This window comes from Notothenia rossii (genome assembly GCF_949606895.1).
Source record: "Notothenia rossii genome assembly, chromosome: 7".
Classification (NCBI taxonomy): domain Eukaryota; kingdom Metazoa; phylum Chordata; class Actinopteri; order Perciformes; family Nototheniidae; genus Notothenia; species Notothenia rossii.
Window position 1 is genome coordinate 38,412,352 of NC_136905.1, and position 13,096 is coordinate 38,425,447.

The 13,096-nt window shown below is 40.9% G+C and overlaps 1 protein-coding gene across 3 annotated transcripts; it reads right to left on the minus strand.

Annotated features, from left to right (window-relative positions):
* Positions 1-88: 88 nt before the first annotated feature.
* On the minus strand, positions 89-11,468 carry LOC307013885 (uncharacterized protein). Of its 3 annotated transcripts, none has more exons than XM_079641489.1 (8): positions 11,416-11,468; positions 9,006-9,118; positions 7,968-8,071; positions 7,623-7,797; positions 7,424-7,532; positions 2,637-2,722; positions 2,429-2,493; positions 89-1,827 (listed from the first exon to the last, which is right to left on the minus strand). In XM_079641489.1, exons 1-8 carry the CDS (start codon positions 11,419-11,421, stop codon positions 494-496), a joined length of 1,992 nt encoding a protein of 663 aa, XP_079497615.1. In that variant the 5' UTR covers positions 11,422-11,468; the 3' UTR covers positions 89-493. The 3 variants fall into 3 exon arrangements, with proteins under 3 accessions (XP_079497615.1, XP_079497613.1, XP_079497614.1); XM_079641487.1 differs by lacking the exon at positions 11,416-11,468 and adding an exon at positions 10,866-11,409; XM_079641488.1 differs by lacking the exon at positions 11,416-11,468 and adding an exon at positions 10,866-11,408 and having other exon boundaries at positions 89-1,824.
* Positions 11,469-13,096: the final 1,628 nt, after the last annotated feature.

A 13,096-nucleotide genomic window follows, 5' to 3' on the forward strand; every position in this document is an offset into this window, starting at 1 on the left:
GACTTTAAACAATCTAAACCCCTTGTTTTTTTTTTTTACACGATAGATTTCTCACATGTATGGTCACAAGTCAAAAGGTAGGTAAGAGCTTGGTCAGAGGAGTTTATTCATTACAAACATGTCCACATCATGGCTACAGGCAGCTGAACATAAGGTTCTCCTCCAGTCTTGGAAAGGTTTGTCTGAAAGTCTCTCCTGGTTTCATATTCTTCATGTGAGCACTAACAGCTGTTTATGGTCCTTGACATTTACAGAAAGGTTTCAAAATTACTGAGGTTCTACAATCATAGGAAAGTTACAGCATTTGAAAGAAAGGGTTGTAAAATTCCTCATTTCCTGTTGCTGGATGGATTCTACATGACCCACTATGACTTCTGACTTTACCTTTCCCTCCTGCAAAGCTGTTCTTAAGACTTTCATAAATATTGAACGAAACAATGTAACAAATACAGGATTTCATGTGCTGTTTTTGTCGGGTCAGACTCAGACATGTTTAAAACTCTAGTGAAATATTGTGTCCATTCTTATGTAAACCAGTGTTAGAACTCTTCTGATAAATAATCTCATCTTGATAGAAGTCATCCATCAGCTTCTGTCCCAACTCCTCTACTGGCCACTCCTCCACAAACCCCAAGCTGTACAAGCCCGGTGCTTGCTCCAGATCAGCCCAGTCCGAATCAGCTGGCAGGCTGCTTACAGAGCCCTGCAGGGTCGAGGAGATGCTCACCAAAGCAGAGTGACTAAGGCTGTCTTCATGCATTGTTTGCTCTTCTCCAGTCAAGTGACTCAGATGAAGAGCTTCGTCTTCTTCAGCTCCAGAATCAAAATCAGGCTTACCGAGAGACCTGTGTACAAAGGTAGTGTCCCTGAAGCCAGCTGGATGAGCGTGCTGCTCCGAGTCTGACTCTCTGCTCTGAACACTGTGAAGCATATCATCATCATCATCACCACCATCTCCATCTGCTCTTTCACTCCGATCAACATCTTCTGCTTGGCCTTGTATCCAGTCAGACGGTTCTGACCAGAGGAGCGAGTCACTCTGATTTGCCTCCAGCCTGCTGATATTAAACAAACCTGGGACATCCATTCCCAAGTCACCGGTCGCAGAGTGTTTCCCAACTGTCTCAAAGTTTCTAATATCTGAGTCCCAAAGAGAACCAGATCTATTGGTTGCTCCAATAACAGTATCAGGGGTGAAGCCTTGTGCCCCACTATTAATGGTGGTGCTGCAGCTCTTTGGGTCACCATCAGCACAAAGCTCACTGGTAGGAAATGCAGCTGTGGAAACATTTTCTGCAGAACCAAGATTAGTCGTATCATCATAATCAATCGCAAAGCTGGAAGCTGTAGTTGTAGCGTTGGCACCAGAAGCATCAGTGCTGATGTTGTGACTGGACAAACCACTCACAGAAGCATGTTCGGTACTTGAGAATTCCTCCGGTGTACTCTGGTCAGACATGATGTCCTCTGTAGAGAACTCTTTCAGCTGGCTGTCCGTCTCATCCATCACCACCTCCGTCTCTCCCACGTCCTCGTCCTCCTCTTCCTCTTCCTCCTCTCCGTTTCCCTGCTGAGTGACTACATCACTTGTTCTCCATGCTTTTGTCTCATTAGTCTTCTTAGGACTGGCTTCTTCCTCCTCCGTTTCCTGTGGAAAAGTCTGGACTTCCTTATAGTTCTCATCTTTTTCCTCTTCCAGCTTCTCTTCTGGATCTTCCCAGTCTCTTGTCTCCTCTGCTTGAAAAGACATCTCCTTCTCCCTTGGTTTCACTTCACTTCTTTGTCTGATGAGCAAGCCTGGACTGCTGACTGTGTTCTTGATAGCTGCTTAGAGAAGCAGGAGAACATATAAAGCCAGAGATTAAACAGCAATACTGTCATTCAACAACCCCCATCACCCCACCAACAAACTGCTCTGCCTGCTGCCGTGTGGCAGGCAGTACCGCAGCATCAGGACTAAAACCACCAGACTCAGGGACAGTTTCATCCCACAGGCCATAAGACTGCTAAACTCATGAGCTCTGTGAAGTGCCTTCATAACCTTAAGCATCATTCAGTTTGCATTTGAAATATAAATGTATTGCTACAATAAGCAGTATTGTATATTCTGTCTACTTCTCCTGTATTACTTGCACACTGGTCACTTGCAACTTTTTTTATTTTATTTCTATTATGTTTCTTTTTACACAGTTTTTTTTAATGTATTTTGTGTTATATATATTTATGTAGACTGGAAGTGAAGCCTTTCATTGCCTTAACTACACTGTAGCTACTGTGCATATGACAATAAAACCTTTATAATAGATCAATGACCAAGTCGTATCTACAATGCGAAATACTGAGTGTTATTATTTCATTGCACATAATCACTGATGTATTAACTTATCTTCAGTTATGTGATTTGGAGAAATTTGTTTCCAGAACTTACGTATGTTGCCGCACATGGAGTCACAGCAGGAGCACACTGAGGCTGCGGCCGTCAGCTCCTCCCACCTGCACACACAAACATCAGTGCACATGCAAACACACACAATCTACCACTGAATTCACACCAAATATATTGACACTGATTTACATGATTGCTCTGATTTAACTGCGCTACACTTGAAGTGGTTTATGTTAATAGCGTTGCTTACCTGCCAGCGGCCTGGTCGTAGCTGCAGGACTTTGAGGAGTAGGAAGTGGTGAGACCGACTGACATTGAACAGTGGAGGTACAGCACCTACAATCAGACACACAGCAGTTTATAAAGTCGCTGCTGGGTTTACTGTATAGATCCACTAGTTTAGTTAACATGTCATTAAGGTATGTACTGCGCAGCTTGCAGGATCCTTCCAGCACTTCTTCAATATCTATCTTAGTCTTCAGTCTTAGCGATTCTGGTAGAAGGATGCTCTAATGCAGCCTTTCCCAAACTCAGGGTCGCGACCCAAAATGGGTCGCCAATTAAATGCATTGCTACACACACGCAGCGTCAGAGCTGATGGCTGCGTTGCAAATACAATTTTTTTATAGTTTTTGTATTTTATTTTGAAAATGAAATTATGCAATATAGCATTGTATATTGAATGATTTAATTGTTCTAAATACAAATAAACTAAAAATAAAAGATTGTATTTGTATCAGCTCTGACGCGTCCCCCGCGAAAGTTTTCGCGCTGTCTGTTTATTGTTTATTGTCTGTTGATTAATCCCGATCGTACATGATGGCAAAAAGATGATACAAAGAGGAGTTTTTGAAACGTTGGCTTCACAAAAGCTGTTAGAAATGGAGAGGAGCGGCCTCAGTGTGTTTTATGTGGAGAGGTGCTCATTAACGAAAGCTTGAAAATGAATAAATTGGACCTGCATCTCCAAACAAAACATCCTCTGCATCGGGACAAATCGAAGGATTTTTTAATCTGCAAAGAAGAGTCTTTCAAGAAGCAGTGTTTTGACGGCGGAAAAGTAAGTCACTCATTTTAATAATTTGTTTTGTGTTTTTGTGAGTTTGTCAGGGTCTGTTGTGAAATTGGTTCGTTAATGCAAAGTTGGATGAAATGCAGACTGAGCCCCGGAGCGGACCGCCAGCTGCACGCTCCCGCGAGTCCACTACATTCTGCAGCAGCACAGAGCGGTTTTTCGAAACAATAACCACAGGAAGATTAGAGGGAAAGTGACAGGAAGTATGAGAAGGAAAGCGAGAGAAAGTATCAGCCGCACGGACGTGACTGCTGCAGTTTGATGCACATAGGAATACATATGGGGGTTATTCCCTATCTTTATTCAAGAGCGTGGTCTTTAAATTTGAGCGCATACTTTATTGATTTCATGTTCAGAATATGTATTTCTTTCCCTCAAACCCTGTCCTCACACTCAAATAGTGCCTGCTTGCGCTTAGATTTGCTCTGCTTCTGCTCAAACTGTACGCTTGCACTCAGATATATTGCTGCGCTTACAGGTTTCCTGTGTTCCAGTTTAAAACCTTCTCCTTGCACTCAGGCTGTTTCTGTGCGCTCGTGAAATGTCTGCTCTCAGATTTCTTCTGTGCGCGCTTGGGTCTTTTGTGCAACAACCCTGTCAAAATCCCTCTGTGGGGATTCCCCACAGTATTGAGTATGTAGTCGCTTTGGATAAAAGCGTCTAACAAGTAACATGTAATGTAATGCGCTATAAATGCGGTTGCCAGGTCCACATTGGGTATACAGCGTACGCCGGCTGGTATTCAAAATCACCCAATAACCCAGCAATGTTAATGATAATATCTTCTCTGTTATTTTCAGGCATTCAAAGGGAACAGAGGGGCACTGAGGGCATCCTATCAAGTCAGCCTCCACAAAAAAAAAGTTAATCAGTTGCCAAGTGTTGGAGTTTCTTTGTCTCTCAGAGTATGTTAAAACAGCTCTGTTCATTTAAAAAAGTGTTTAAAAAATGTGTATACATAGTTTTTGATCTAGTGACAAACTTAATGTTGCACTTCTGATAATTTAAATTTGGTTTCACCTGTGATGTACTGAATACACTTGACTGCACTTCAGTTAGTGTTTTGTCCCTTTCTGTTTACAACATGTTTGTTCTTTGTTCATTTAAAATAGTTTAAAATGGTGTGTACATAGTTTTTGAGCTAGCGACAAACTTAATATTGCACTTTTGATAATTGTATAATTGAAATTTGTACTGTATATACTTGACTGCACGTCCCATGTTTCGTCTTTCTGCTTTGATCCTTATTTTTTTCTGGGCAAGCTCAAAGGGTGCACTTTTATAATTAAATAAATATTTTCATTTTAAATTCATGGTGTGTTGCATTCTTTGTTTATAACTGTAGATATTATGGAAAATCATGACATTTTTTGAGCTTGGGTCCCTTAGGACCACAACATTTCTGTTTTGGGTCTCATGCTGAAAAAGTTTGGGAACCCCTGCTCTAATGTAATAGTAAAATGCAGTGGCGAACCGTGTCTCTCACAACTGGACCTTCTGTAGACACACACACACCCCCCGCGGCATGATAATGTCGGTCTTTTCACTGAATTGTCGTCTTGAAAAGGGTACTCGCAACAATTCCGCAAAAACTTAATCTTCGCCTGTTGCACTTGTCATTTCAACGTTAAAAAGCAATAAAACGGCATGAATTGCTTCGTGGCATTCATCTAGATCAGGGATGGGCAACTTTGATGGTGGTGGGGCCACATAATTGATGTACTGGCCACCAGGGGGCCACAGATTCACTTGGAACACACACACAAAAATTCCATGAGTTGTATGTAATTATTAACGAATATACTAAGTCTGACATCTTCATTGACATTTTACAATCAAAGGGAACATCCCCATAAAATGGGAACATCCTCTAATAAGCTCACTAAACAAATATCGGTTCACAGAAATGTTATTTCATTTTTACAAGTGGCATGTTTGTATTGAATAGGTTATTAAACAGTGGAATAACACGATTTTAAACTATTGGAAAGCACGGAAAATGTGTGTGTATTGAGATTAACCATTAAGATGACATAAACATGAAGTCATGAACACTAACCCAGATATTAGTTGTCTAACTTGAACCTAAAACACTTGTAGCCAGTCTCTGCCTTCCCCTAATTCCACAATAAGGGGAATGTCAACACGGCCGCACTCTGCTGTTCCTCAGCACCACTCCCCCTCCCTCCCGCTGAAATTATGAATGAAAAGCGTAGTAATCCTAGATAACACGGCAGGGTCCGTGACAGTTTGTTTTCATCTGATTTCAAATAAACAAAGTCTTGGTTTTAAGAATATTACACTTATTTTGCCAAATTCAGATGATAAATACAACTTTTAAGCTTGTAAAGGCATAATTACAAGAGGCAACTTAACGTCACAGCAGGCATAACAACAGCCGGTGTTTCTTGTGAGGGTTTTCCCGGGAAACAAACACAATACACATAAATGCGTCACAGATTATTTCGCGGTATTTGAAATCATGTACGCAGCTCGCGACGTAACTAGGAGTCTAGTGGACGGTATCAGTACTACAAGTTAAAAAAAAAGATTTTTTTTAATTAATTACGTTATTTATACATTATTCTGAGGGCCGCAAAAAGAGGAGGTGGGGGGCCACATTTGCCCATCCCTAATCTAGATCCTCTGTCTCGAGCCAGTTAACTAGCGGGCCTTCTAGAGTACCCTGGAAACGAGGGAAACTCTGAAAGAATATGCCCATTGGCTACAAATCAATATATGATTGGTTGATCAAACTGTCAGTCCAAACGTACACTCTCATTCAGTGCAACGGCCAGGGCATTCTATCAAGGATATAGCACACCTTGGTTGAAGGATATTCTACCCAGAGACCCAGAACAAGATCTGATTGGTTGCTTTCTTTTCCAACACAAAACCACTGAAATGCGTAGTGCATGGTCCGAGAAGGACAAACAAATCAACGTAACACTGTAATATTACAGATCAACAACACCGATACGATTCTCATTTATTCATATAATTAAATCGATTTTTTGTTTGTTTTATCTGAGTGTTCCAGGGTATTCTCTGAATACCTTGAAGGCCCTGACGGTTCGCCACTGGTAAAATGACAATTATTGTTCATCTGTAAAATAACTCAAGTCATTGTGACCTTTATGCACATTATTTGAGAAGGTTCAGACTATAAAATAAAGATTATTACACCGATACAAATTAAAGCTATGAGATACATCGGTCCGATACATTCAGTACTGTATGAGTAATCTCTCGGAGCCACGTAAAGGAAGTTCACATCAACATCCTACAGACTTGGTCTTGGAGTGTGTGCCTACTCACCGTAGGCCCATGATCACACTCTTAGAAAGTGGGCAACACGGAAATAGCGATATTAAAAATTTCGGTGACGCAAAACTATTCTTGGTGCTCATTAGACAGTAGATATGGGAAGGTGAAGATAAGTGCCCTGACCAAAGACAAAAGTGGACAGACTGAAGGAAGCATGAGACAGTGCATTACACATAGAGATACTTCATTGCTGTAAAATAAGCTCCTAAAGCAGGAACTGATTGTATCATTCAGCACACAAAGAATGTATCAGCAGAAGTGGGTTCTAAAGCAGGCTCCATCAACCAGCTCCACCCATCATTTCACATGCTTTGACAATATGTACAATATTTTACACTAAATTCACGGTATAGTAGTCGTTTCCAATAACCATTTTATAGGGCCCCAAATGTTTTGGGTGTAGACTTGATTAAAAAAAAAATTATATTATTCTGTAAAGGTCAACCAACTAAGTGTGTAGATGGGGGGGATGTTTTACATATTACAGTTAACCAGAAAAAGTGCATGTTATTCACTGGATGAACGGTACCCATTTTTTTGAGAGTAGAAAAACTATTTTCATATTTCAATAAATAAATGTTAACCTTAAAAAGTATACTATCCTATACTCAGCAAAACACTTAAATTGGTCTTACCTGTGAGAGTTCTCTGAAGAGAAATGCATCCACAGAGAACTTCAGCACACTGCCCCCTCCCAGCAGGAAGCGGGAGCTGCTGCCCACCCTCCTGCTGTCTGGCATGCAGCTGCATCAAAAATGAAAGCACAAATCAATCAGGACATGTAGAGTGACAAACAATGACTGTAAACTACCTGTGTCCTTACTAGAGACTCACCCATAGTTAGTAATGATCTCCGCTCTGTGCACACTGTGTGGGTCGCTGGAGCTTGTGGCATAGCAGGAGTCCACATAAAGCCTCTCCCCAGCAAACAGAGCTGCTGCCTGGGCAACAAAATAAACCGGCTCCCCTAAAAAGAACCAATGGCCTGATGGGACGGGCTCTCCCTGGGCTGTTAAAACACACATGCAGACAAGACCAATATGCCGATTAATATCAGAATGACAGGGTTCAGTTTAGACTTTGAGCACTTGATGTCAACTGTTGAATTCAGATATTTACAGCAGACATGTCATATTGTGCAAATAATAGCAAACACCTTTTATTCTGTAGGTGTCTTACCATTGCAGACAGTGAGGCTGTAGCTGAGTTTACTCCTGATGCTCTTCATTAAGGTTGTGTGTTGAACTTGAGGTCTGAAGCCAACTTGGTAGGAGTAATGGAACCTGAGACAGACAAAGAGGATTTTAAGATGATATATTCCACCAGATCACGGCAGAGGCTGATAAAAAGTCACATTACATGCCAAGATACTGCAAGAAGGTTAAACCAACACTTTCCACCAATGTCTATGTAAAATATGCACATAATAATAATAATAATAATAATAATAATAATAATAATAATGGGGATTGGTGGTGAAGGTGAGGCCCCCGAGGGACACAGCAGAACAGACAGCTCAACCTGGGACAGCACCCACCTGTCGCCACAACTGCCACATCCCTCATAATCCATAACTTTAATCATCAATACGAATAAAATCTGATGAGTGATATCCAAATTGACACCCGTACAGTTGTCACAAAGGGGGAAATCATCTAGAGATCTAACTGTTTTTCCAGAAGACTAATATGCACTGCACACAATGGTGTTTCTCATGCAGTGGCTCAGCAACCTTAACTTCATTCACTAAGCATAAATGAAGATGCTGGCCCTTTCCACACATCAGACACAAACTGTAACAGAGATAAAATATTCATCAAGCCTATACAGAAGAAAACTAGTGACACTACCACAGATTGCTTCACAAACTTAGTTAGTAGTGCTAAATGATTTATATTGCAATGACTTTTGTATAGGTACCAGGCACATGTACCAAGCACACACCAAAGAGTAGATGATCAGATCCTGGTCCTTCCAGTTCTTTTCCAGATATTATTTTCCAACAAGTCAGTTTAAGTCTGCTCCATTCAACAACCACTTAATGTTTAAATTAGGAGCTTTATGCATCAAACATGTTATTCTGTTTGCAAGTCCAATAAAAGAGGTGTAGGAACCTCCTCATCTCCTAAGACACATGAGCCGTGATGATTTTCTTGGTCATAGTGGTGACAGGATAAAACATGCTTTTTTAAATGCTGTGGAAGGTCCTGAAGTTACCTGTTGTAATTGCAATAGATAGGGAAGTTAAGTGGTACGACTCTGATGACGTAGCCTTGCTGAGGTGGAGTATAGCACAGCACATAGCTGTACACCAATTGGCCGCCAACAACCTGGGAGACAGTAATAAGACATTTTCAATAGGAATGAATTCCATCTACATTTAAAGCTATTTTAATCCATCTACACCATATTTAATTCTGGATTCTTAAGGCCTAATGTTATTTAAAAATGCAACAGCCTCAATCGTTGATTGAACAAGCTTATGAACATTTTGCAGATGAGCTTCACCATGTTAAAACCAACGCTGTTGTACGACGATTGATTGTTTAAACAGCAGGACCACTTTATAATTATAAAAATTAAGCATCTACTTTATTTTAGAAGCTAATGGTTCAGCATAATATGATTTGCTGTTCTTCAACAGTTCTTTTTATGGCAGTCTGCATCGGTGAGATTTTACAGCAAGGGGCAATTCCACTGGTTGCAATAAATTAGTCAGATTGTAAAGAAGTCTAGGAGAAAATTATCTTTTATTAATTCATTAAACTTAAACCATTAAATAGATTGTCTGTATAAGGGTATAGACAGTATGGCAGTATTTACTGTGCAACTGGTAAGACATTTCACAATACTATATTCTTGTGCAAACTTGCAACTCTTCAGCTGAACCCCAACCCCGTTCTGCTATTTCTTTACATTTATTGCAACCTGCCAAAACGCTCTTCTTTCACTCAGTCCACACTGATGGAAATTAAACGACATCTTGTGCTGCTCAAATTACATTAGAACGAGACAGAACTTTCACATGTATCACTTTACCATCATACCATTTCATGTATCCACATATTTAAGTAATCAACTTTAACGGAGCCTTATCTTTATTACAACTTAGTTTGACTTAAAGTGGCCATTATGTCGTCACACCAGTGTAGGCCTAAGTGTACACCTAATGTATCAGCATAGATACACTTACTGTTTACTGTTATGGTAATGCTGTAGTAATCAGTGGTGCGAGAAGTATTCAGATCTTTTACTTAAAATAATAATTTTTTGAATTAAAGCCGTGATTAAAACATGTTATTTAAGTAAAAGTATAGTGTAATAAACAAAAGGCAGTTAAAGTATCATATAAAAAAGGACCCCAATATAAAATAAAAGCTTGGAATCAAATAAAAAACAAACAATAAATCAATATTTATAAATGCCGACATATTCTCGCAATCTCTCAAAAAGCTGTTTATGTAAAAAATGTTCAAGATTATATTTTTGCAATGAAGTACATTTGTAAAATAACCAAAGCTGTAAAATAAATGTAGAAGTAAAAAGTAAAATATTTTCCTTTAATTTGCAGTGGAGTAGAAGTATAAAGTGGCTATAAAGAAAATACTCAGACACAGTACAGTCTACCTGCATTTAAGTACAGTACTGTAAATGTACATTGTACCATTACTTGTACCGTGGTAATGTTGCAATACTGTTATGATACTGTTACAGTAATGCTTCTTTCTTGAAAACGTGTTGTTGCTGTGATGTTATGGTAATGTTTCATTCATGAAAAGGTGATGTTGCTGTAATGTTATGGTATTGTTGCTGTAATTAAATGTTGAGGTTATGTTGCTGTAATGTTTAATTAATTATGTTATACTGTTGCAATGTTATGATACTGTTGTGGTGTTGCAGCAATGTTATAATATTGGTAATGTTATGATAATGTTTCACTAACATTGAGAATATGTTGTTAATCTTATTATAATGTTTCAATAATGTCACTGTAAATGTGTCACTAATGTTGAGGTAATGTTTCAATAATATTGCTGTATTGTTTCACGAAGTAATGATGCTGTCAGGTGTTCCCACCTGAGGCTGTCCGCCGCAGTCGGTCAGTCTGTGGTGGAAGTACAGAAAGCGGGGGCTGACCCTGCTGACCGGGCACGAGCCGAGTCGAAACAGCGATGGATCGTTCCACGTGCGCAGGTGGAGGCGGTCGACGCGCACAGAGATATCATCGAACCCGCACCAGACGTGCACAGCGCGTGACCCCGTCCCCGAGACGCTGTGCTGTGTTCTCGCTTGCGGGAACAGTATAGAATTCAGTCCGGTGGGCAGCGGGCTCTTCTGAAGGACCGGACGAAATAGCTCCGGGGATACAAGTGGCCCCCGTGCATGCTGGAACATGGGCAGGTGGTAGAACGAAGGTTTCGTGGCTTCATACTGTGGTGTCTCTACCGGATTTAGGCCTGCACCTTCCGACCATGTCGCGTGCTGAACCGGACCTCCTAGAGTACCACGAAACAAAATCCAAAGAAGCCACGCGATCACCGACATGATGCGGGCAGCGGGAGACAGGAGCTCGTGCTGGAGTGCTGCGACGGGAGAGCGAAGTAGTCTGATCTCACTCTGAACTCACCTTCATTATCTCACCTTCATTATCACACCTGCTGCTGCACCTGCTGCTGATTGGATCACACGCAGCATGGGCTACAATCACACACAATGTTATATGGTCTGCGATCTGCCCTTGTGCACTCCTCGGGCATTTTTGTACATTTTTCCTGATTTTTTTAACTTTATTTGGTGATCATTTGAGCTGTGTTACAGCTTTTGGCATGGATTTTTGCACGAAGTCTTCTTTTGAGTCACATTTTTTAAATCCAATGACGTTTACTCTCGTGATGCATTTCCCTCTGGACAAAATGTACATGCCCAAAAAAACTGCTATTAAATCATCATACATCAATATTTCTGCGTGCTCAAAACTACCAAACATTCAATAATTGTCAGGATTTTAACTCTTTCAATGCCTGTTTCATTATTTTAATTATTTCACTTCTCTCAAAAATGCCTCATTGACTTCCAATCAAACCACATGTTTTGATCTCAATGCCATTGCAGTATAAAACCATGCATTTTGTAATGTCAGCATTTCATTTAGAAGAAAAGTAGTGATATTTGATATTTCTAATCTATTCCAACAGATTAAACAATTTTCCCACTGTAGGCCGATGCATGAAATTCTTACATTTTTGCCAGTTATATTATGGAGCCGTCTGACTACCAGGGGCCCCCGAGAGTGGTGTGTCTGTGTGTCTGTATCTGTGTGTGAGAGAGAGAGAGAGAAAAAATCTGTAAGCATGCACGGATCATTTCATGGGTAAAAAAGGCCATCTTTTGAGGGATGTGTTTGATGTGTCTTTGAAGAGGCGCGTGATTACTCAAAAACAAAAAACAACTGTTAGTGTGTTTATGCACCTGGCTGCCAAAGATAAACATGCAGTTCGGCCAAGGGTTTATTTCTCCTAAGCAGAGAAGGAGAAAGGCCTGGAGCAAAGAGAAGGAACTAAAATGAAGAAGTATTTCAGTGCAGAAGAGACTTCAGAAATAATCTAGCAGCCTTCTTCTGCCAGAGAGCTGCAGGACTCATCTGAAGAAGACACAAGGTTCGAGGGGGGTCTGATACTCAATGCTCTCTGGAGTCCAGCATTTCTTTGAGTTCCTCTGACCCTTCCTCTGAAAGTGGAGAGGACACTGAGGGTCCAGTCCACAGTGAGGGGACAGAGAAGAACGGAGGTCGTTCTCCCAGGAGCTGGGGAAAACCAGGGTGTCCTCACAGATTGTGAGAAGAAAGCCCCCCGTGGTGGCGGATGTGTCCGCCATCACGGGACGGGTGGAGAGTGTCCTCTCCACTTTCAGAGGAAGGGTCAGAGGAACTCAAAGAAATGCTGGACACGTATAACACGTGGTGGACGTTTTAAAAACGTTTTATAGAATAAAAGCTCACTGCGGGACGTTGTAGAAATGCGTGTGTGCACCACGACAAAGGAGCCTCATTCACTTTTAGGGGTTGATTGCGTGGTGCCGAAACGTAAATGTAACAATGTTCGTGTCTCCACCACGCAATGAGGTGTTAAGGAGTCGTGGTGGAGCGACGCATTCTGGTGAGATCAGGTTTTTTTTTTTAACGGGAGGTTTGTATACAATCTTCCACTGTGGGCCTGGTCCGCTTCCTGCACCCAGTCTGGTGCTCCACATAGTGGAGGCCCTGTCCTTCAGCACATTTTTGTTGGTCGTCTTTACAATGTTCATATAAA